We start from the raw sequence: 25,429 nt of genomic DNA, 5'->3' as shown, positions 1-25,429 counted from the left end.
GAGTATGGATGTGCTCCATCGATCTCAAGGATGCCTACTACCACATCAAGATGGACAAGGCATCCAGGAGTCACTTACGCTTCCGGCTGGGAGCCAGTCACTTCCAGTTTTGTGCCCTGCCCTTTGGTCTCACCACAGCCCCCAGGGTGTTCACCAAGTGTTGGCAGTGGTGACGGCTCACCTGAGATGTCAGGGATTCCAGGTGTTTCCGTATCTGGACGACTGGCTTCTCACTGCCCCCACCAGGCATCTGCTTGTTCAAGCCAGGGAGACTACCATAGCACTATGTCAACAATTAGGAATTACTTTAAACTGGGAAACGTCTGCCTTGCTGCCCTCACAGCGTGTTGTTTTTATAGGTGCAGAGCTAGACTCTATTCAGATGCGAGCCTTTCTGCCACAAGAGAGAATGAGTGCTGCAGTCTCAGATCCACACACTGTTGCCCCTCAAAAGAGTTCAAGCCAGGTTAGTTCTCCAGCTTTTGGGCTCCATGGCCGCCACCATCATGCTGGTGCCTCTGGCCAGGTTACATATGCGGATTCTGCAATGGCTCCTTTCTGCCCAATGGTCATTTCAGAAACTTCCTCTTTCCCACTTGATACTTCTCACGGAATGGTGCAAACAGGACCTCTGCTGGTGGCTATGTTCCGCCAATCTGGACAAAGGGAGGAGCTTGATTCCTATGTCTCCAGTGGCCACTGTGACCACGGACGCCTCCCATATGGGGTGGGGGGGGCATTACCTTGGCAGGACGGTCCAAGGCACGTGGCAAGATCACGAGGTACATCTGCACATCAATGTTCTGGAGATGAGAGCGGTGTTTCTAGCGTTGCGAGCACTCCAAGATACTCTACCTCTGGGAAGGATTGCGATTCACTCGGACAACATGTCCGTAGTGTGGTACCTGAACAAGCAAGGGGGAACCAAGTCTTAGCCCCTCTGCAGAGAGGTCATGCGAGTGTGGCATTGGGCAGTATCTTCCCAACAGTTTTTAGTGGCAACACACATTCCGGGAAAGTTCAATGTGATAGCGGACAGGCTAAGCAGAGCTATTCTGATGCCTTATGAGTGGTCACCGAACAACCGAGTGGCGGTTCAAATTTTCAACAGGTGGGGTCAGCCTTGCTGCGATCTCTTTGCCAGTCCCCTCAATGCCAAATGCAGCGAGTACTTCACACTGATCCCCCCACAGGGGGAGTCACCCAGGGACGCTCTAGCCCACGATTGGCCTCCCGGCCTGGTCTACGCTTTCCCTCCGTTTCCTCTGTTACCAAGTGTGATTCAGAAAGCCATATCCTTGGGAAGCAGGATGATTCTTATTGCTCCACACTGGCCTCGACAAGTATGGTTCCCCTTTCTTCAGCAGTACGCAGTGGACGGTCCTTGGACTCTGGACCCAGTGCCAGACCTCCTGACTCGTATGTCAGGCCAGCTCCATCCATCCCTGCGAACCCTCAGGCTGACAGCCTGGCTGCTCCACTTCCATCACTAGTTATACGGCATTCTTTTTCACTGGAGGTGGTACACATCTTGTCTTCATCTCATAAGTCTTCTACCAGAAAAATTTATTCCAGCAAATGGAAGAGATTCTCCATTTGGGCTTAGGCCCAAGGTTTGGGCCCCTTCACGGCCCCAATTCCATCGGTTTTAGATTTTTTAGCCATGCTTTTCCATCAGGGCTCTGCACCCGCTACTATTAAAGTGCAATTGGCTGCAATCCCCAATTTCCATACATCTTATGGGCCATAAACTCTGTAAGGCCTTCTTGAAAGGCGCTTGGCTACTTCGCCGTCCTGTGTCAGAGCCTGTCATGCCATGGGATCTAAACTTTGTGCTACAAGCCATCACTTCACCACCCTTTGAACCAGCTGCCACCTGTGAACTGAAATTTTTATCTTGGAAAACGGCGTTTCTAATAGCCATTACATCAGCCAGAAGAGTATCAGAACTTCAAGCTCTGTCCATTAAACTTCCATATTTGACCTTTCATAAGGATAGAGTTTCACTGAGACTTAACCCGTCCTTCCTTCCAAAGATGTCATCCACTGTTAATCTCCATCAATCTATCGAGTTACCAGTGTTCTTTCCAAATTTTTCCAATAAAGCAGAGTTTAGGTTCCATCAGTTGGATGTGCACAGGCAATTGAGATTCTATTTACACAGGACTAAACAGGTTAGGAAGTCTGATCAGCTGTTTGTGTCCTTTTTAGAGAACAGAGCAGGTTGTCCTGTTTCCAAGTGCACAATTTCTAAATGGATTAAAGATTGTATTTCCTTCATCTACTCTTCTGCAGGCAGAAGTTTACCTTTTCCCGTCAGAGCTCACTCTACCAGGGCAATGTCTACATCAATAGCTTTCCATGCCAGGCTTTCACTGGATGATATTTGTGCTGTGGCCACCTGGGCCACTCCTCACACCTTTATCACTCATTACAAGCTGGACGTGGCTTCTAGGGGGGGCCGAGCTTCCTTTGGTTCCACGGTTCTCAGGAGTATCTTTCTATGAGCCTCCCAGGATAGAGGTGCTGGGGACGCTGTCCCACGAGTAAAGAATGGAGGCGAGATAGGACCACATAACCTCAGTTAGTTATGTACTCATCATAACATAACGTCGATGTATGTGGTCCATCTCGCCTACATTCTTACGTACCCTCCCACCTGCCCCCTTCCTAGAGGATTTGGAGGAATATTGGCTCTGTGAACCCTTCAAGGTCAGTTGCTTTTTCTTTCTTTGGCTGGAATTCCTTCAAGTGTTGGTTATGTATGGGTTATGATTGGTATGGTTGCAAACAAGATCTGGGGCTAGGGCGAGGTGCATCTTGGGATACCGGGTTAGCCCAGCCAATTAGAGACTTCGTGCTAGAGAAATAGTTGGCCGAGTCGGAGCCAATTCTCTGCTCCGAACCCGTGAGTAAAAAATGTAGGCGAGATGGACCACATACATCGATCGTTATGGTGAGTAACATAACTAACTGATTTCAGCCAAAACTGGTATAATATGAGTAAAACAAGTAGTTAACTAATATGTACAGTCCTTTGAAACCCCATGTAAAATGAAGGTTGACTAATAGACAAGTTGTCTACATCATTTTTGTAGGGGAAAGCTTAACTTTATTTTTAAAATTTAAGGTTAGATTTTTTTTTTCCCTGTTTGAAGAATATGCAGTGTACTGATTATATCTACGGGAAGCTTCATTTGATGAAAACTGCCACAGCAGTCCAAAGACTGAACATTGTCTGACTATGAGTCTGTAACCATTTACTTTTTGTTTTTAGGAAGAAAAGCTGGAATTGCAGAAACTTTTGGAGAGAGTACCAATTCCTGTTAAAGAGAGTATTGAAGAACCAAGTGCCAAGGTAAATTTCAGCAGTGCAGCAGCCACCAAAATAAGTTTTGCTTTTGCTCATATTTACTTAATGGTAACAGAACTGTAAGAAGTACTGAGTCACTGAAGTTGCTAATATGCTTTTGTCTGCAACAGACATCCTATTATTATGCCTAGTAGCTCTTGCTGCATCCTTCTATAACTTTTGTCTTCATTTTTGTATTTTATTCTTTGTTGTTTGACTTTTGTAACTTTTGATATCTGACCTGCATGCATAACTCTCAACTGTCCAAATATTTGGTCTGTTCCTCATAAAAAATTGTGATGTCCTTCAAGGATGCATCTGCAGTCATCACATATGGGTTGTCCTGCCTCAGGCAACCCTTCGGTCGGCCAGATTCCAAAGTCTGGGTCCGGCGTCGGCTGATGTCGCCCCTTTCCCGACATCAGAGCGCCTGGGGTATAAAAGCATCAGCCGACGCCATCTTCCTCAGTCTTTCTTGCCACGTGGTGCCCGAAGCAGAAGCAGTTCGCAAGTGCCGGTCGGCCAGCTCCTGTAATTCAGCTAAACCGAAGACTTCAAAAGCTAAGTACCCCGTTGGGAACTCTTTCTTGCCTCAGCCGATGTCAGATAAAATTAATAATTGCTTAACTTGTGGGAAACAAATACCTCATAAGGATTTCCACTCTTACTGCCTACCTTGCCTAGGCCCAGACCATGACGTCTCGGCCTGTTCCGCCTGTGCTTCCTTCAACCGACACACTCTAAGACGTCGGTCGGAGTTTGCAGAGGAATTTTATGGGGCTAGTTTTGCTTACAAAATGCCATTGGAGACTCCGACTTCACATTTATTAAAGAAACGGAAGGACAAGGACCGACACACGTGGTCCGCGGTTTCGGCTGAAACCACGGCCAGGCCTACCGCGAGTGTCTCTGTCTCGGCTGAAACCGAGTCCTTGGTACTACCGTCCAACGAAACCGGACAACCGACAACCTCGGCCCCGGAGGCCACTACTGTATCGGTTGTTGAATCTCCATTGGAATCTGGTGTGCAGGAACCCTCCGACACCATTCCCTTAGACAAAACTACACCAGCACGTGGTGCAGCCAGGCCTCCTGCATCCATGTCTATTAAGGCATTCTCTAAGGCTAAAGCTGCTAAACTCTCAAAATCTATGCCTCCCAGGGTTATCCCTCAGGGACCCTCTACAGGTTCTCAGATCTTTAGTCTAGCAGAGGACCTTATTTCATTAATTAGGGGCTCTCAGCCTCATCCTGACAGGGGCTCTCATCCTCCTACAGAAAAAAGGCCCAGGGTAGAGCCCTCTGATCCCCTCTTCTCTGATGAGGCCTCTGATGGCTCTGCTCTCTCGGACTACCAGGAGGAGGCATTTTCGGCCTACGAGGATTCAGATGCAGAGGAATCTATCCCTTCGACCTCCCCTCCTGAAGAACTGTCTTTTGGGGAAACTCTGCACACTATGAGGGAGCATTTCCAATGGCAGGGCCAGGAATTCTCTGATTCCAGGAAGAGATTAAGGACCTTCTTGCATTTGCCTCAGCATAGACCTTTGGCTATTCCCCCTGTTTTGAATGTCATTGATGATGTGTATTCTGAATCTAGCACAACCCCTGACACTCTCCCTCTAGCTCCTGCCAAACCCGATAGGTACTACAGGGTCCCGGAATCGCATCTTTTCCTTTACAAGGCCCACTCTGCTGATCCAGAAACTATTTCCTAGGGCCCTAAAGGAGCTGCAGCTGTCACTACAAAAAATCCACTCCCCTCTGAAAGGGAGTCCAGGGCTTTAGAGCGATGGGGTAAAAAAGTGTATACTTCTGCTACCCTTTCTATGAGGGCTTTAAACTGTCAATTTCATATGATACAGTACCAAGAATATTTGTTAGATGAATTGCATAAAAAGCTGTCCTCACCTGAACCCCTAGATCACAAATCACTTCAGGATCTGGTACATAACTCTCAACAGGTTAGCAACCATTTCTTGCAGTGTGGTTATGATGCATTGGAAGCTTCATGTAGGTCAGCTATGACAGGTGCAGTCATACGTAGGCATGCTTGGCTGAAGGAACAATCTCTGCCAGACCATGTTAAAGCAAAGCTTCTGGATGCTCCACTGGAAAAGCAAAAGTTATTTGGCTCCACTGCTCAGGAGGTCTTAAAGAAATTTGAAGAAAAGGCAAAATCTGTACAAACAGTCAAAGATTTTATGCAAGTCCAACCACAAAGATTCAGCAGGAATTGGCCTTCCAAGAACTGGTCCTTTCCAGACACAGACAGATTTCAGAGAGGCAAGAACAGGCGTGCCAGAGGTAGAGGGCAAACTAGAGGCTCCTACAGAGGACGCCAATGGCAGCCTCCCAACCAGAGAGGTAGTGCAGGGCCTACAACTGCTGCACAAGGACAGACTCAATGACTTTACTTTGACACCGCCAACCAGGGCTCAATTAAAAGCACCTTTGGGCGAAAAGCTTTCCTTATTTTCAGAAAATTGGCACATTATTACAAGGGACAAATGGACACTACAAATAATAGACAAAGGATACAGGTTCCATTTCCACACATTACCGAAAAGAAAAGGCATGCCAGACCTGCCACCAAATCAAAGGGCAGAGGCTTTGAAACAAATCTCCAACTTAATGAAAATGAAAGCAATAGAAAAGGTTCCTCTCGCCGAACAAGGTCAAGGATTTTATTCCAGACTCTTCCTTGTTCCAAGAAAAGAAAAGCAATGGAGGCCTATTCTTGACTTGTCCGCACTAAATACTTATCTCATTGTGCCAAAATTCAAAATGCTGACTCTACAGCAACTCCTTCCCATGCTGGACAAGGGGTCTTGGCTGGTAACTCTGGACCTCAAGGAGGCATACCTGCATGTCCCTATCAGACAAAGCTACAGAAGACACCTCAGATTTCTTGCAGGTTCAGAGCATTATCAATTCTCAGCATTGCCCTTTGGCTTATCTACTGCGCCCAGAGTATTCACGAAATGCCTGGCATCAGTAATTGCACACTGCAGACTTCAGGGGATGCAAATATACCCGTATCTGGACGACTGCCTTATACAAGCGGACAGCCAACAAATTCTGGTAAAACACTTGAACTATGCCATCTATCTTCTTCAAGCCTTGGGATATACAGTCAACATTCAGAAGTCAAGACTTGTACCATCCCAAAGAATAACTTTTCTGGGTGCGGATCTAGACACAACCACCCAAATGGCTTTCCTCACAGAAGAAAAACAAAACCAACTACCGGATTACTTCACAAACCTGTCAAGACAAACTCAGCTGACTGCAAGAAAAATCCTGCAGGCCCTGGGTTACATGGCTTCTTGCATTCTTCTGATTCCTCAAGCAAGGCTACATATGAGGAAACTCCAATGGTACCTAAGGAGTTTATGGACTCAGCACAGTCACAGCTTGGAAACTTTGATACCACTCATCCCATGCCTTCAAAGGGAATTTCTGTGGTGGGCTCAAGCAAGCCAGTCAAACAGGCTGTTGCCCTTCAGCAAACCAATAGCCAGCCAAACCATTACAACGGACGCTTCAGACCACGGATGGGGAGCGCACATGGAAGGAAGATGCATTCAAGGACTATGGTCACAAAAAGAGCTACGCATGCACATAAACCAAAAGGAAATGCTGGCAGTGATACATGCAATCGAGGCCTTCAAGTTATTTCTACATCAAGGCCACCTACTAATAAGGACAGACAACACTACAGTTATGTGGTACATAAACAAGCAAGGAGGCACCCATTCCTACCCTCTTTGCAGACTGGCAATGAATCTATGGGAACTTTCCTTGACTCTCAATATACAGCTGCAATCCCAGTTTGTACCAGGAAAGGACAATATACTGGTGGACAGCTTAAGCAGGAACATCATGGATGCACACGAATGGATGCTGCACCCAGACATCTTCCATCAGATAACACAATCTTGGGGGAGACCAGACATAGACCTCTTTGCCTCCCCACACAATCATCAGCTGGAGAAATTCTGCTCAAGGACATACCACCCACAAGCATGGAAAGTGGACGCCCTCTCTTTCAGCTGGAGAGCTCTAACAGTGTATGCATTCCCACCCCTTCCATTAATGACCAAGGTCTTACTGAAGATCAGGGCAGAGCAGCCAAGAGTGATTCTGATATCTCCGGACTGGCCAAGACAGCACTGGTACCCATTGCTAAAGAGCATGTCACAGACAAAACCATGGCTTCTGCCACAATGGCCGCTTCTCCTGACACAGCACAGTTACAAAACTCTGCATACCAACCTGAAAACATTACAACTAGCTGCCTGGAAAATACCTTGACTCATCACCAGGATAAGCTATCCAAGAGAGTGAAGGATATCATCATGGAAGCTCGCAGGCCTTCCACAAGAAAGGCATACTCAGCAAAATGGAAAAGATTTCACACCTGGAGCACCTCAAAAGGCCTAGATGCAACAGTTATGAACATGGCACATATCCTGGAATATTTGGCAGAAATGCTCCACAATGGCCTGTCTTACTCTTCTATTAAAATTCATGCTTCAGCAATTTCAGCAGAGTACAATACTGATCCACCTGTCTTCTCTCATCCTCTGCTAAGACAGTTTCTAAGAGGAATTAAAAACATCAATCCTCCAAGGAAACCACCAGTGCCTACTTGGGACCTTAACTTCGTGTTGGAAAAACTAACGTTGCCTCCCTTTGAACCAGCAGCATCTGCAGAACTACAGTTCCTCTCTTGGAAGACTGCCTTCCTTCTGGCCATAACCTCAGCAAGAAGAGTATCTGAGTTACAGGCCCTCATGGCAGTACAGCCATTTCTTATTTTTCATCAAGACAGAGTCTCATTGAGAACCAATCCTTCATTTATGCCAAAGGTGGTATCTAGGGTCTCGTTAAAGCAAGCTATTCACCTGCCTACCTTCTTTCCAAATCCACAAAACAAAGGGGAAAAGCTTCTGCACACCCTGGACATACACAGGCAGTTGCGCTACTACTTGGACAGAACAAAAAATTACAGAAAGACTGACCAGTTGTTTGTAGCATATGCTGCTGGTGCACAAGGAAAAGCAATTTCAAAACAGACAATTTCAAAATGGATAGGGAATTGCATTCGTTTCTGTTACTCCTTTCATGGAAAAACTGTGCCAGCTAACATTAGACCTCATTCGACCAGAGCCACAGCCACCTCCACAGCCTTCTTAAGAGGGGTGGCTACCAAGGACATTTTAGAAGCTGCTACATGGAGCTCCGTGCATACATTTTCCAAGCATTACAACTTACCTTTATATTCCAGATCCAGAGCAGGCTTTGCTACGGCAGTCCTGCAGGGCATTTTAGCTACACCATCCTTTACATAGATCCTCCACCCCCAGATTGGCTATGGTATTCTACCCATATGTGATGACTGCAGATGCATCCTTGAAGGACATAGTACAGTTTTGTACCTACCATAAATGTAGATTTCCGATAGGTATGCATCTGCAGTCGGGTTTACCCTCCCTCCTTCCCCTCTGTGGTATTTCTTGGGTACTTTTCCCTCTCATAGCTAGCTGGGGTTATCTATTATGGTGTATTTGTTTTATATATATATATATATATATTTCTGTGCATGTTTGGAATTTATTGCATTTCTCCAAATTTAGCCTTCCTTAGAGGGCACCTGGCATCTGGGGCAAGAAAAACTGAGGAAGATGGCGTCGGCTGATGCTTTTATACCCCAGGCGCTCTGACGTCGGGGAAGGGGAGACATCAGCCGACGCCGGACCCAGACTTTGGAATCCGGCCGACCGAAGGGCTACCTGAGGCAGGACAATCCATATGTGATGACTGCAGATGCATACCTATCGGACATCTACATTTATGGTAGGTACAAAACTGTACTTTTTTTCTGGCAACTCTCTGGGATTACCGAAGATTGAAGTCACCAAATGACATACAGTTGAGTTTTACACTTCAAATTCTTCAGAAAAGTTATGTTAACACAAACCCTGTTACTGTATCAACTTTCTAAGTTTATAAGAGCGATATTTAAAATCTGTCCCTATTTTTGGCCCATTTTTCCCCCCATTTTGTCAGGCTTTATCCAGATTTCTTGCAGTCAGAGATTGAGAGGTACGCTTACATGACTTGTGGGAGATACTAGCAGTTGCTGATGTGTTTATATTTTGGCATATGCTCCCAGGTCATGTGACCATTAATGTAAAGACATATGATCAGTGTGGATGTTGCCAGATTATCTATATCATCCCAGATTATCTATGTCAAAGTAACCTCAAGGTGTTACTGCTCAATTGATGGAGCCTGAACAAGAAACTCCACAACCTACATGCTCTCCTCACTCTGTAGAATGTAGACATCAGTGTCTTCACCAAGACTCTGTTTAAATCCTTAGGAAGTACGCTGGCAGCGAAAGGCTACAATGTTTTCCACACATTTAGACCAACAGCAGCATAGATGGGCTAAAAGTGGCAGTGTCTCAATTTACATTAACAACAAAAATACAACTTCAGGTTAGTTAACAGGATGAAGCCCTGGAATTCATCCACGTCCAAGTCTCCATAGACAAGATTCTTTACCATGTTCTGTCTGGCTACAGGTCACCCACTGTGACCCACAAAGCTCACAACTTTTACCTAAACCTTCTAGAAGCAATCAGCATATGTGAAATCCCTTGTGGCATTCCCCCTCCCCCAAGCTATCAACTAGGAGCAGGTCCTGGTGGTGTTCACCAAGACCAAAACCACTGCTTCACTGGGCTGCAACAATATTCCTAGTTGCCTCCTAAATAACCTAAAGCAAGACCTGGCAGGACCACTTGTGCACTCTTCAACTACAGCCTCAACACAAGTTACAAGCCAGGTGAATGGAGAGCTGCAACAGTCATGTCTCTTTATAAGGGTGGACCATCAGCCAATCCTGCGAACTACAGACCCATCACTCTGACAAGTTTGATGTGTAAAACCGTAGAACCAAATTATCATGGTATTGATCAACAAGGATTTTAGCAGCCTACAGACATGGGACACATCCTTGTTTGCCTTTAAGGGAAGGTCTTGCCTGTTTAGCTTGGTTGATTTCTTAGAGAAGGTCACCAGAGCTATAGATGAGGAGAAAACTATTCATACTGCCTACCCTGACCTGGCCAAGGTGTTCAGCACAATGCAGTAACCCACAAAGGTGTTGTTGACACTCTCAGAACTGGCTTAAATCCTTTCATAACTGGATTTCTGTCTGGGTCACAGGTAGGACCCAGTAAGCTGGAATCAGTGAGACCACTTCCACCAGACTGGTCATCAGTGGAGTACCCCAGGGCTGTATGTTGGACCTATGCCTGTTTGGCATCTACTTCTTGGAAGTAAAGGCTAATGTTAAAGGCCTCTACCAAGTTCGTAGATGACTGTAAATTAGGAGCTATCATAGATTCCTCCCATTGACAGCAACATCCTGCAAGAGTGCCTAACACAAACAAATGACTAGGGCCAAGGCAATGGAGTAAAACTCAGTGTGAAGAAATGTATTATAGTGCCCTTTGGGTAATCTTCTTCCCAAGCTAATTACTGCATCGATACAACACACCTAAGAGGTGACTCAATGGTTAGGGATCTGGGAATATATGTAGACAGTAATCTGTCCTTTGACTTACATGTAGCCAAGACAGTAAGAAAATTATTCTGTGCTGCTCAGCTCATAAGCAAGGGTATGGCATCCAGGCCTGAGGTTATAGTACCACTCTACTCAGCCCTTATCAAGACCATCATTGCGTAAATGCCTCTTTGACGTATACCTAACCAGGCACTTTTCAATAACTGGAATCCCCTCAACGGTTCTTCACCACGAGAATTCTGGATATGAATACCCTGTCCTACACAGATTGCCTTAAGGCATTACCTCTATACTGTTGTCTCTTACAGGTTAGTGGGAGGTGTTCTATGTCTGTGATGGACAGAGGTCGACAATAAGTAAATTAATCCCCAACTGATTCACCCCCCCCCCCCCCCAACCCTTGGCTGCCTCTTTAGTAATGTACACCATCATATAGGATCCAATGAACTCTGGGACAAAACTGGATTGGGTTGCACAGCTGGACTTGTAAAGACCCTAGTGGTTGTTTGCCTAGTAATAACCTATGAGTTTGTGTGGATTGTTCTAAGGGCTGCCAAGCTGTTTACTTATCTGATAATTGAAAGCCATATTATATGTTTTGTTTTTACCCTTTCTTGTACAGGAGACTGAGGTTTTCAGCTTGCCATTATCACCTGTGCCCTCCTTCCTCTCATTCCCTGGTGAGGGTTAGGTGGTAGAAAATAAGTATCCACACTGTAGATAGTGTTTTTTTTTTTTGTTTGTGCTTCTGCATTCTCATAGACTTGTCAGAATAGTTTCCAGACAGACTAGCAGTGGATTCTGTGGCAGCATCTAAAATGTTTACCCACCAGCCTAAATATCCATGTCTTGGCAGAGCTGAGTCATGTATTTTTTGTTACTGGTCTTCAGTAGCAGTTTCCTGTGAGATACCCTAGCAGAAATTGATCCCCGTTAACAACCTTGCAGGAAGTGATAAGCAGGTTCGGCCTCTCATTCTTCCTTCTCCTAGCTGGCTGTCTGTTGTTACCGACAGTGTTTCAGTATGGTCACCCTTGGTACAGATGTCTGCATTGCCTCTGCATTAGTAGACCACAAGTCCTAGTTTATACTGGCTTTATGTGATCAAAGTCAGTCATGGCAGATAATACCAAATGTTTTGTCTTGTGTAAGTTGTGGTGAGATGCTTGCCAAGTGTTTAACGAGGATTTTTGGAATTGTACACCATCTTCCAGACTATCGTCCATTCACTCCTCCCTTCACACTTTTTCTGATTTGTACACAGAATTCCTTTATTACTGCCTGCAACCCAAAATAAATTTCTAATTTTTGTTGGTATATATCCTAAGTGTGTTGTTAAAACATATGCCATATGTACACCAAAACATTTACATTACTGAATGCCAAATTATGGATTTTAATGCTCTAATGTAACAAGCACATATTTCTCTGTACACATCTTTTTTGCTATTTCTGTAGTCCTCTTCAAAATTTAATTTGTGTCTGAGAAGCTGAGATGTTGGTGCTGTTGTGCTCGGCATAATTATATCCCCTTAGAAATTAATTTGTACACCATAGCTTGCCTTCGTCAACTCAGTGGAAGAGTAGATGTTATGTAGTCCTATCTCGCCTCCATTATTACGTGTGGGTTGGCTCCGACTCGGCCGCTTAGAAAGCCTGAAAACTTCTGATTGGCTCGTGGCTAATAAGTATCCCATGGTGCATGCGCACATTCCCCAGAACTTGTTCACCACGTCTTCATTCGGAAGCTTCTATTGGTTGGCCGTAGCTAAGTGATTTAGTTCTTTATTATTACTACTTATTAGGAGTTTTTTGCTTCGTGTGAAGTGTTATTCTGATTGCTGACAGTTTTATTGTGATAACTATTTTTGTCTTTAACCGGATTTGACTTAAAAAAAATTCTTGTGCTTGTTGGCCTTTTGTGTGTGGTTCCCATGAGTGTGTGCTTTTAGACTAGACCATTTAACTTAGAGGTGCTAGTTTGTTCCCTTTTTTCCCTAGGTTCGTTTAAGTTAGAGAATCTAGTAAAACCACCTTATTTTTTGTTGTGAGTGTTGGGGCTAGATCTGTTTAAGTTAGAGGATCTAGTTCATCTCTTGTTGTGTGAGTGTGTTGGTTTTTCTCTACTGCCATTATGTCCAAAAAACATAAAGAGCATAAACAGTCAGGGTTTAAAAAGTGTACCAAATGTTCGCAAAAAATGTCCATCACTGATGGACATAGCATCTGTGTGTACTGTTTAGGGGCCATACATCTGCAAGAAACTTGTTTCTTTTGTCATTCCTTTAGCCATAGAGTGCTCCAGGAATGGAAGAATAAGCTGATCCTAAAAGGCATGTTAAAACCTTCCTTCGAGGAAGACCTAGCCAGTTTGTCCTCTGCTAGGTTGCAGTAAAGGATAAGGGCAAGACCTCTACAAGGCCTTCTCCAGCCTCAACTTCTGTCTCTGAACCTCCACAGAAGTCACCAAAATCAGAGTTGGCCTCTGTCTCTTCGGCTCCACTGTCTTCGGAGCTGATTGAGATTCTGGACACGGACCTTGCAGAATCGGCACCAAGTGCTTCGGTGCCGATCACTAGCAGTCCTCCTCAGAGCCAGTCTACAGACATTCTACCAGTCTCCCCTACTCTAAAATCGCCTATATTGCAGAGAGCGAGGTCTCCCACACTGTCCTCCAGATCCTCCAGAAGCTTATCTGAAGAAGACATTGAGAGAGTGGTGCTCAGACTCCTTAAGACGTCAGCCTTGCCAAAGTTTTTATCAGCTCCGACCCTTTCGGTCTCTGAGCTGACTCCTGCTACCGATCCTGCTTTTTTTCTTCCTCCAACCCAGATTGGGCCTTTGGAGCTGATGTTGTCGGTACTGACTGTAGTGGTGTCCTCTGCTCCAGCACCTCGTGTGGTTGTCTCGGAGCAGAGCTCCGCTCTGACACTGTCGGCACCGTCCGAAGCATCTAGGGTCCGAAGCTCTTCGGTCTGGCCCGAGGGGGCCACTTGGAACCGAACCTCTTCTGTACCGAGTCTTCCTCTTGGTGCGACACCCGAGTGAGCTCGGACCCTTCATCGTTTTTGGAGCCGATTCCTTTGGAGCCATCAGCACCTATGCTCTCTTCGGAGCCGGGGCGTCGTTCGGAGCCGGAGGAATCGGTCTTCGTGAGCATGAGGAGCATGTTGGGTAGTTCATCTGTACCACGTAGGAGTACAGCTGCTATACTCCCTCAAGTGCCGACTATGGTCTCAGCATCCTCTCTCCCCCAGGATGGTAGAGACCCGCAGCCTCAGGGCCCCCATTTGGGTATCCCCCGATCTTCCGAGACCTCCCGAGAAGACTCTGGTGAAGAGTCCCCTCAGAAGAGATCATGTAAGAGGAAGCATGTAGACTCCCCTGATGATACTGTCACATCTGACACTGACCTAGAGTCGGAGGGGTCCCCTAAGTCATCCTCTGAAGATGTCTCCTTTGCAGACATTTTGGAGATCCTCAGGCAGAGAGGCAGCTGGCCCACCGTTACCCCATTCTATGAGGAATCAGTGTACCTGAAGGCTTTCGGGTCTCAACCCTCAGCTTCATGGGTGTCTCCTCCATTTGATGAATTACTGGATCTTGTGAGTCAGAAAGCATGGCAGACTCCTGATGCCGTGGAACCGGTCCCCAGGAGGCCGAATAAATTTCTTTCCGCCCCTAAAGACAAAGCATTTTTTATCTAAGGGTTTACCTGTTAATGCCATGGTGGTGACGGTGGCCACTATGAAGGAGCGAGCAGAGACAACTTCTATCCATCCACCTAATAAGGAATCCCAAATGATGGATAGGTAATGGAAGCATATCTTCTCTTCAGCGGCTTTTACACTCCGATCGCTGAAATCTCTTATCACATTTTACGAGACTTCAGAGAGATCTCCTAAGGGAGTTTGAGATGCTCTTCAGGGTACATTTACTGAAGCATTCCCATCTACGATGTCGGCTCAGTTGGCTGCTTTCACATCTGTTGTTAACTCCTCCATGCGGCTGATTTCATACGCAGCTGATGGTGCGAGTAAGGTGGCAGGTTCAGGAGTCTCCTTAAGGAGACATTCCTGGATACGTCTATGCAACTTTGCAGACCCTTTCAAGTCTACATTCACCAATACTCCCGTGGACGGATCCTCCCTTTTTGGAGCAAAGATGAAAGATACCCTCACCAGGTGTGAACAGGAAGGAAAGACTCTTTCTGCCATGGGAGTCCGTTTTACTGTTCCTTCTAGACCTTACCCTAAAGGTCAGAAGAGTGGTAAAATGTGGTTCAAGAAATCACAGAGACCTTTCCAGGGCACACAAGGTGATTTCTCCTTCAGAGGCAGGGGAGGAGGAAATAATGGTAGACGTCGCCCTAGAGGCAGGGGAGCCCCACAAAATCAGAGAGGTCGCCATTCCTTTCGTGACCGTCCCTATCAGCGTTCCTGATGTGAAATTCAACTGTGCGTCGCTGGAGCCAGTTGGAGGTCGCCTGTCCTTGTACCCAGAAGCCTGGCTAAATCTCACTCGAGACAAGTGGGTACAAGATATTATCACCAGAGGTTACTCTATACCCTTTTCCCTTCCTGCTATTAAAAAGAGTCATCCAAAAGGTCCCAGCAGACCAGACAGGGTTTGGAACATACTCCAGGTTCTTTTTAGTTCCAAAAAGAATAGGAGACTGGAGACCCATCCTAGACCTCAGCAGGTTAAACGAGTATGTAAAGAAGTCCAAGTTCCGAATGGTCACTCTACAATCCATACGCCCTCTGTTAGGGAGAGACAGCTGGATGTGCTCAGTAGATCTCCAAGATGCTTACTACCACATAATGATGGACAAAGTATCAAGGAGCTACCTACACTTCCGGCTGGGAGCCAGTCATTACCAGTTTCGGGCGCTGCCCTTTGGTCTCACCACAGCCCCCCAGGTATTCAAGTGCATGGCAGTAGTCACAGCTCATTTGCGGCGTCAGGGAATCCAAGTCTTTCCATACCTGGACGATTGGCTCCTGACCGCCACCACCAGGCATTGCCTAGTTCAATCAAGAGATTCCACAATCAAGCTCTGCTCCCAGTTGAGAATCTCGATAAACTGGGATAAATCCTCTACTTTGCCCACTCAGTCTATAACTTTTATAGGAGCAAACATAGACACGGTCGCTATGACAGCCAGACTACCTACAGACAGAATACAGAATCTTGTGCAACAAATTTACAGGATACTTCTCCTTCGAAGAATCAAAGTGAAGGTGGTGTTGCAGCTTCTCGGAACTATGGCGTTGACCATAACCTTGGTACCTTTAGCAAGACTACATGTGAGAATACTCCAATGGCTGCTATCATCCCAGTGGTCTTTTCAGCAGTTGCCTCTACATCATCAGATTCTGATTACAGATTCTTGCAAAAAGGACCTACGCTGTTGGATTCAACCAGGTCATCTTACCACAGGGACTTCCTTTGTACCGCACCGACCCATTGCCACTGTGACCACAGATGCCTGTCAGATGGGGGGGGGGGCATTATCTTGGCAGGACTGTCCAAGGCACATGGCAAGATCAGGAGGCTCATCTGCATATCAGTGTCCTAGAGATGAGAGCGTTGCTTCTAGCATTGCAAGCACTTCACAACTTTCTCCCTCTAGGGACGATAGCTATCCAGACCGACAACATGTCGGTGGTCCGGTATCTAAACAGACAAGGGGGACCAGATCATACCCCTTATGTCAAGAGGCCCTGCGAGTTTGGAATTGAGCGATTTCTTCCCAACGCTTTCTCATTGCAATGCACATCCCGGGGACTTCCAGCGTGATAGTGGACAAGCTAAGCAGGGCAATATTGTTACCTCACGAATGGTCCTTTAACTAGGAAATAGCCGGTATGATCTTCCACAAGTGGGGACAACCCTGCTGCGACCTCTTTGCCAGCCCCATCAACACCAAATGCAGCACCTTTTTCTCTCTCATCCCCCCTCCGGGAGAGTCTCCAAGGGATGCACTTGTCCACGATTGGCCCTCGGGGCTCCTTTATGCTTTTCCTCCTTTTCCACTTATCCCCAAGGTCATACAGAAAGCAATGTTGTTGGGAAGCACTCCTTACTGGCCTCGTCAGATTTGGTTCCCTTTCCTCGGGCCTTACCTGTTAGACTATCCATGGACTCTGGACCCAGTGCCAGACCTCCTGATACACGTCAGGTTCTCTTCACCCCAGTCTCCACAGTCTCAGACTGACAGCATGGCAGCTCCAGATGTTCTTCGTGCTTCACTGTTGCAGTCATTACATTTGGGTAATCTGCTGGCAGGTTGCCCTCAGTCGGCCTGAATAACAATGTTTTGGGTCCTGCGTCACTTGCCATCTCCTCTTCCATGACGTCAGATCGTCAGGGGCATAAAACATGCAGCCGACGTTATTTTAATCAGTCTTTCTTGCCGCGTGGTGCCCGAAGCAGAAGCAGTTCGCAAGTGCCGGTCAGCCGACTCCTGAAATTTTCGTTTTTGAGTTTCAGAACCGAAGTCTTCAAACTAAAGCTAAGTACCCCGTTGGGGAAACGTTTTCTTGCTCCTTACCGATGTCAGAGACTCCAGGGCGCTGGATAGATGGGGAAAGAAGGTTTATACATCTGCAACCTTGGCAATCAGGGCTTTAAACTGCCAATTTCATATGCTTAAATATCAACAGCATGTTATAGGCGTACTGAAACAGAAAATTATGTTGATTTCTGATTGTGTGGAAAATAGAGTTACAGGATTTATTGCATTCAGCAGAACAGGTTGGAAAGCATACCTTGCAATGTGGTTTTGATTCCGTGGAGGCCTCTTGCAGAGCCGCCGTAACTGGATCTGTGATAAGAAGGCATGCTTGGCATGCTTGGCTCAAGGAGCAAAATCTGCCTGATCATGTTAAAGCTAAATTGTTGGATGCTCCTTTACAGCAGGACAGTCTGTTTGGTAATAAGGCAGAAGAGGTTTTAAAAAAGATGGAAGACAAAGCTAAATCTATGCAAACTGTAAAAGATTTCTTGCAAGTGCAGCCACCCAGGTTCAGTAGACACTGGCCTACTAAGAGTTGGTCCTTTCCTGTGTCCAACAGAGCCGCTTAGCGCAAACCCAGTTCCTCCAAAGGCTCCAGGTTTCAATCACAGGTCAAAACAATGGGGTGCCTCCACCTCCAAATCAGTAGGTAACAAAGCACAACCCTACAGTAAACAGTCTCAATGACTTTCCTCTGCCATCTCTGAGCACTTATCTTTTGGCAGCCCCTTTGAGGGGAAAACTAGCACTTCATGCTCAAATTTGGCATTTAATTACCCAGGACAAGTGGGTATTAAACATAGTATCCAAGGGGTACAGATTTTATTTCCACACGCTGCCAATTCCAAACGGATGGCCAGATCTGCCACCAAATCAGTTGGCAGAGGCCCAGAAACAAGTCATGTCCCTCATGGACATGGGGGCTATTCAGCCAGTGCCAGAAAAGGAAAAAGGACAAGGATTATATTCAAGACTTTTCCTGGTACCCAGAAAAGACAAATCATGGCATCCAATTCTGGACTTGTCCATTCTAAATACGTTCCTGGACATTCCAAAATTCAAGATGCGACTTTACAACAGCTGCTGCATATGCTAGGCAAGAATGCCTGGTTGGTAACTCTAGACTTAAGAGGCATACCCACATATCCCAATAAGGGAATCTTGCAGAAGATACCTCCGCTTCAGAGCAGGCTATTCGCATTACCAATTCTCTGCACTGCCCTTTGGCTTATCTACTGCGCCCAGGGTCTTTACAGAGTGCCTGGCACCAGTAATTGCATATTGCAGACAAAGAAACATTCAAATTTATCCATATCTGGACGATTGTCTCATTCAGGCAGAGAACAAGGACACTCTTCTTCAGCATCTGGCATTTGTAAAAAGACTTCTAGCATGCCTCGGGTACCCCATAAACGAAAATAAATCACAGCTGGTACCCTCTCAAATAATAACATTCCTGGGTGCAAGCTTGAATACAACTGCCCCAGATGGCTTACCTCACGCCAGACAAACAAATTCAATGGACAACTTGCTTCAAACAAGTGGCAACAAAAACCCAGCCAACTCCTGCATGGGACCTCAATTTTGTGGTGGAAAACTCATCCTACCTCCTTTTGAACTAGCAACTACTGCGGATATAAAATTTCATTTTTGGAAGACAGCCTTTCTTTTGGCAGTCACTTCAGCTAGAAGGGTTTCAGAATTACAGGCAGTCATAGCAGTGGAGCCTTTCATTATCTTTTACCTGGACAGGGTGGCCCTCAGGACAATCCTTCCTTTATGCCTAAGGTGGTATCCAGTGTGGCTCTTAACCAGACCATTCACCTGACAACTTTTTTCCCAAATCTGCAAAACAAGGGGGAGCGGGATTCTGCATTCATTGGATGTACACAGACAACTAAGATTCTACTTAAACAGGACAAAATCTCTAAGAAAGTCTGAGCAACTACTGGTGGCATTTGCTGCAGGATCAGAGGGGAAGGCTATATCAAAGCAGACTATTTCTAAATGGATAAGCCATTGTATTCATTTCTGCTACTTGCACCATGTTAAACCTGTGCCTAAGGGGATCAGATCCCATTCCACCAGGGCTGCTTCTACTTCAGCAGCTTTTCTCAGAGGGGTTCCTACCAGAGACGTTCTAGAAGCTGCTACTTGGAGCTCAGTTCATACGTTCACAAAGCATTACCATTTACCTCTCTTTTCTAAATCCAGGGCAGGCTTTGCCACTGCAGTCCTGCAGGGCCTTATAGCTGCTCCTAATGCTGTTTAATTCCATCCTCCCATCCATAGCTTTGGGATTCTACCCAAATGTAATGACTGCAACAATGAAACACGAAGAACATAGTACAGTTGTGTACACTTGCATAAATGTAGATGCATGAGTGTATTCACTGTTGCAGTCCGGGTTAACCACCCGCCAGCCCCCTTTCTATACCTCCTCTTTCCTTCACTATGCTCAAAAGCCTTTGTGGTGTATTTGCTTTTAGTTGAAGGTAAATTTTTATGTGTACTAAAGTGCATGTATGTACTCATAGTTTTATATATATATATTTATATATATATATATATATATATATATATATAATTTGCTTCCCATTTGGGGGCACCTGACATGTGGGGCAAGAAAAACTGATTAGAATGGCGTCGGCTGCATGTTTTATACCCCTGATGACCTGACATCATGGAAGAGGAGACACCAACCGACGCAGGACCCAAGACTTTGTTATTCTGGCCGTCTGAGGGCAACCTGCCAGCAGATTACCCAAATGTAATGACTGCAGCAGTGAATACACTCTAACATCTACATTTATGGTAATTTCTGTCACTAGTCAGGTTTCATGATCTGTCTCCAGCTGCAACTCATATTATTATCTCTTCTCACAAGCCTTCGACTAGAAAATTACATCACAGTAAATGGAAGATATTTTCTATATGGACACAAAACAGAGAGGTTGATCCATTTACAGCTCCCATTACTATTGTTGTAGAATTCATACTATTGTTCTAGAGTTCCTTTCAGAACTCTTTCACCAGGGTTCAGCAGCTGCTACACTCCGAGTTCAGCTAGCAGCGATATCTAATTTTCATGCAGGGATTAATGATTCCAGTGTTATGTCTCAAACTGTGCATATCTTTTCTTAGGGGTTCCATGATGTTAAGACTTCCTGTGGAAGACCCCATTCCTCCTTGGTATCTGAATCTAGTTCTGTCTAGACTTACTCTGCCAACTTTTGAACCAGCCCATAGGCGTCATTTGAAATTCCTGTCTTGGAAGACTCTTTTTCTGGTAGCAATAACCTCAGCCAGACAAGTTTCTGAATTATTGGCCCTGTCAGTTAAACCTCCACATTTAATTTTTGACAAAGACAGGGTTTCTCTACGGACCAATCCTTCCTTTATTCCTAAAGTCTGTTCTCAATTTCACTTAAACCAAACAATTGAATTGCCAGTGTTCTTCCCTAATCACTCCAATAAAGCAGAGTATACATTCTACCAATTGGATGTGCATAGGCAACTGAGTTTGTATATCCACAGGACCAAAGGATTTAGAAAATCAGAACAGCTGTTTGTTTCTTTTGCTGATACGAGAATGGGCTTGCCGGTTTCCAAGTTTACACTATCGAACTGGATCTCTAGTTGTATTTCCTTTTATTTAAAGTTCTCAGGGAAAGGAGTTACCCTTTAAAGTCAAAACGCATTATACCAGGTCCTTTTCTACATGTTCATCGTGTTTCACTGTTGCAGTCATGACTGTAGGGTTCTCCCCTGCCGGCAGGCAACCCTCGGTCGGCCAGAATCCCAAAGTCTGGGTCCGGCGTCGGCTGTTCAACCATGCTCCCTGACGTCAGAGCGCCAGGAGTATAAAGCTGACAGCTGACGCCATCTTCTCTAGTCTTTCTTGCCGTGCGGTGATAGCAGTTCGCAAGTGCCGGTCGGCTGACTCCTGACAAATTTTTCTATATACTTCGGTCTGAAGACTTTCTTCTCCACTCAAAGCTAAGTACCCCATTGGGGAAACTTTTTTCTTGCTCCACTCCGATGTCAGAAAAAGTTAATAATTGTATTTCATGTGGGAAGCAAATACCTCATAAGGATTTTCATTCTTACTGTATTCCTTGCTTAGGCCCTGACCACAACGTAGCTAGTTGTCGGTTTTGTGCTAGATTCAATCAACGTACAATTAAGCGAAGGTATGATTTTGCTTTTCATTACTTCGGTAGGCGCTTTAACTACAAAATGTCGTCGGATACGGTACCGGCTACCGGAGTTCACAAACGTCGCAAGGATAAAGACAGGCCTCCGAGGTCCAAATCTGATGATAGCGCACAAGCGGAGCCAGCTTCAGGTTCGGCCGTCGTCAGTGAGGCGCTTTTGCAGCCCCTGTTGTCGGCCATTTCAGAACCAATGGCCGAAACGGACTCTGAGGAGCCAACCAGGCGTTTAAATATTTCTGTTGCAGGACCTTCGGACAATGCTCCTTCGGATGGGTCCAGAGCCACTGTACAGGTACCGGCTTCCGAAGGGGTTTTCAGACCTACTCAGCTAATACTAAAAGCAAAGACAAAGGCAAAGGCTCCTTCTAAATCAAAGACTTCAACACAGGTCTCTTCTGAACCGGCTCCCAAGTCACAGAAACAGTTACTCAAGATGGCGGAGGATTTACTTACTATGATTAGGGGTTCTCATCCCCCTCCAGACAAAAGGCCAAGGCAGGATGTTTATTATGATTCCTCTGATTAGGCTTCTGTTTCCTCAGTTTTTTCTTCTGATCAGGAATATTCTTTCCCTCCTTATGAGGATTCTGATGCTGAAGAATCCATTCCTTCAGCTTCTCCCCCTGAGGATTTCTCTTTTGGGGAAACTTTGCATGAAATGAGGGAACATTTCCATTGGGAAGGACAGGAGTATTCGGAATCCAAGAAAAGACCGAAGGATTTTCTTCTTCTTCCCCAACATAGATCCCTGGCTATTCCTCCTGTTTTGGATATTGTGGATGATGCCTTTTCGGAGGCTAACTTAACCCCTGACTCTTTTCCTCCTGCTCCTGTTAAGCCTGATAGATATTACAGGGTTCCTGATTCCCATCAGTTTTTATACAAGAACCCTGCTGCTGACCCTGAAACCATTTCTCAGGGTCCTAAGGGAGTTAAGGCCGCTTCTGCCAAAAATCCCATTCCTACTGAAAAGGATTCTCGATCCTTAGAAAGATGGGGCAAAAAGGTGTACACTTCTGCTAGTTTGTCCATTAGGGCTTTAAACTGTCAGTTTCATATGCTTAAATACCAGCAATTTCTCTTGTCTGTCTTAAAACAAAAGCTTATTTCCATTTCTGCCTGTGCAGATGATAAGGAATTTACCTGACTTATTGCATGCCACTGAACAGGTTGGGAAGCATGGTTTACACTGTGGATTTGATGCCTTGGAGGCTTCTTGTAGGGCTGCGGCCTCTGGCACAGTCATTAGAAGGCATGCATGGCTAAAGGAACAAAATTTACCTGAACAAGTACAAGTAAAGGCTAAATTATTGGATGCTCCTGTTCAGCATAATGTTTTGTTTGGATCAAAAGCTGAAGAGGTGATTAAAAGGATGGAGGATAAGGTGAAATCCATGGAAACAGTTAAAGATTTCTTACAAGTACAGCCACCTAGATTTAGTAGGAATTGGCCTTCAAAAAATTGGTCCTTTCCCACTTCTTTCAGGCCTCAGAGGGGTAGATATAGACGCTCCAGAGGGAGGCCTCAAACACAAGCTGCTTATAGACCAAGACAGTGGACTGCATCTACCACTAGGTGAGGAGAGGACAGGTCACAATCTCAAAGGAAACAAACTCAATGACTCCCTCTGTTGGGCTACAGGAACTTTTTGCCTGGAAGCCCCTCTCGGAGGAAAACTCTTATCAAAATTGGACTCAAATAACCCAAGACAAATTGGTTTTGGATGTGGTTTTAAGAGGTTACAAATTCCATTTTCATACCTTGCCAAGGCCAACCGGATGGTCAGACCTTCCAAAACATCAATGGACGGAGGCCTTAAACCAGGTGGAAGCTCTTTTGGCTATGAATGCCATAGAACTGGTTCCTCTTTCAGAGATGGGAAAAGGTTTTTACTCAAGGCTCTTTCTAATCCCAAGGAAGCAAAACTCATGGAGACCCATTCTGGATCTGTCGGTCTTGAACACCTTTCTAGAGATTCCAAAATTCAAGATGCTTACTCTACAGCAGCTACTTCCATTGCTGTCCAAAGATGCATGGATGGTAACTTTGGATTTAAAGGAGGCATATTTACACATTCCCATCAGGCAGGATCGCAGAAAATACCTCAGGTTCAAGGCCGGATCGAGGCACTTTCAATTCTCTGCGCTGCCCCCAGGGTCTTCACCAAATGCCTGGCTCCAGTAGTAGCTTACTGCAGACTCAGGGGAATTCAAATTTACCCTTATCTGGACGATTGTCTAATTCAGGCAGACAGCAAGTATGTCTTACTCCAGCATCTAGAATTTGTACAGAACCTCCTCAAGTTCCTGGGATTCTCTGTAAACATAAAAAAGTCAAATTTGACACCATCACAACAGATAACTTTTCTGGGTGCACTTCTAAACACCACAACCCAGATGGCATTTCTGACATCCAAAAAACAATTACAGCTGGCTTCAACTTTCAAAACCTTGGCAACTCTAACTCAACTATCTGCAAGGAAATTCCTGCAGGCTTTGGGTTACATGGCCCTCCTGCATCCTTCTCGTACCATATGCAAGACTACACATGAGGAAAATACAGAGGTACCTAAAAAGTGTATGGTCTCAGCATTGCCACAGTTTAGACATACTGATCTCCGTCCTTCCTTGTTTTCAAAAGGAATTTCTTTGGTGGTCCAGGGCATGTGCTCTAAACAAAGGGAAACCCTTTCATCTGCCTCCTGCCACTCTGATTCTAACCATGGACGCCTCGGATTATGCTTGGGGAGCCCATTTTCAGGGCAATTGTCTGCAGGGCCTTTGGACAAAGGATCAGAAGAACCTGCATATCAACTTAAAGGAAATCTTAGCCGTTCAGAAAGCTCTATTGACCTTCAGGAATCTTTTACAACCAGGACAACTACTAATTCGGACTGACAACACCACAGTTATGTGGTACATAAACAAGCAAGGGGGATCTCATTCCTTCCCCCTTTGCAGACTAGCCATGGATCTATGGAACACAGCTCTAGCTTGCAATCTGGATCTTCAAGCTCAGTTTCTACCAGGGAAACAAAACTTCCTGGCAGACAGTCTGAGCAGAAACCTTTCAGATCCACACGAGTGGATGCTAGACACCAAAATATTCAGGATGATAACAGCAGTCTGGGGATGTCCTCACATAGACCTCTTTGCATCCCATCTCAATCATCAACTACAGAAATTTTGCACCAGGACTTTCCACAGAGAAGCATGGAAAGTGGATGCCCTGTCATTCAGTTGGAGGAACCTCTCGGGATATGCCTTTCCACCTCTTCCTCTTCTTCCACGGGTTTTGTTGAAGATAAAACAGGACAAGCCCAAGATGATAATCTTGCTGGCTCCAAATTAGCCTCTGCAATTTTGGTATCCAACTCTAAAAAAAACCTATGTCTGGAGCCCCCTTGGGTTTTACCTCCATCTCCGAACCTTCTGTCCCAGCATCAGGGTCAGGTTCTACACTCTGTCAGAACTCTCAGCCTGGCGGCCTGGTTAATCCAGGGCCTTTGATTTCTTCTTTACTGCCCAAGCAGGTTATGGATGTCATTTTAGAAGCCAGATGTCCTAGCACTAGAAAATCTTATGCAGGAAAATGGAAAAGATTTTGTTCCTGGATGCAGGCTCAAGATTCTGATCCTCTTCTTCCTAACATTACTTTAATTTTACTTTACTTGACAGATCTCTTACATAAGGGTCTCTCTTTCTCTTCCATTAAGATACATGCCTCTGCTATTTCTG

General features: G+C 45.5%; 1 protein-coding gene across 2 annotated transcripts in view; it reads left to right on the top strand.

Moving 5' to 3' along the window:
* Positions 1-25,429, top strand: part of SNRNP200 (small nuclear ribonucleoprotein U5 subunit 200) — a 1,344,735-nt gene that overhangs the window by 569,831 nt on the left and 749,475 nt on the right. For both annotated transcript variants that reach the window (XM_044084204.1, XM_044084205.1), the window contains one exon: positions 3,278-3,358. In XM_044084204.1, coding sequence (XP_043940139.1) covers positions 3,278-3,358 — 81 coding nt within the window. The remainder of the gene's footprint in view (positions 1-3,277; positions 3,359-25,429) is intronic.

This window comes from Protopterus annectens, chromosome 9.part0 (genome assembly GCF_019279795.1).
Source record: "Protopterus annectens isolate FY-2018-M chromosome 9.part0, PAN1.0, whole genome shotgun sequence".
Taxonomy (NCBI): domain Eukaryota; kingdom Metazoa; phylum Chordata; order Ceratodontiformes; family Protopteridae; genus Protopterus; species Protopterus annectens.
This window is presented reverse-complemented; position numbering and strand designations above follow the sequence as displayed.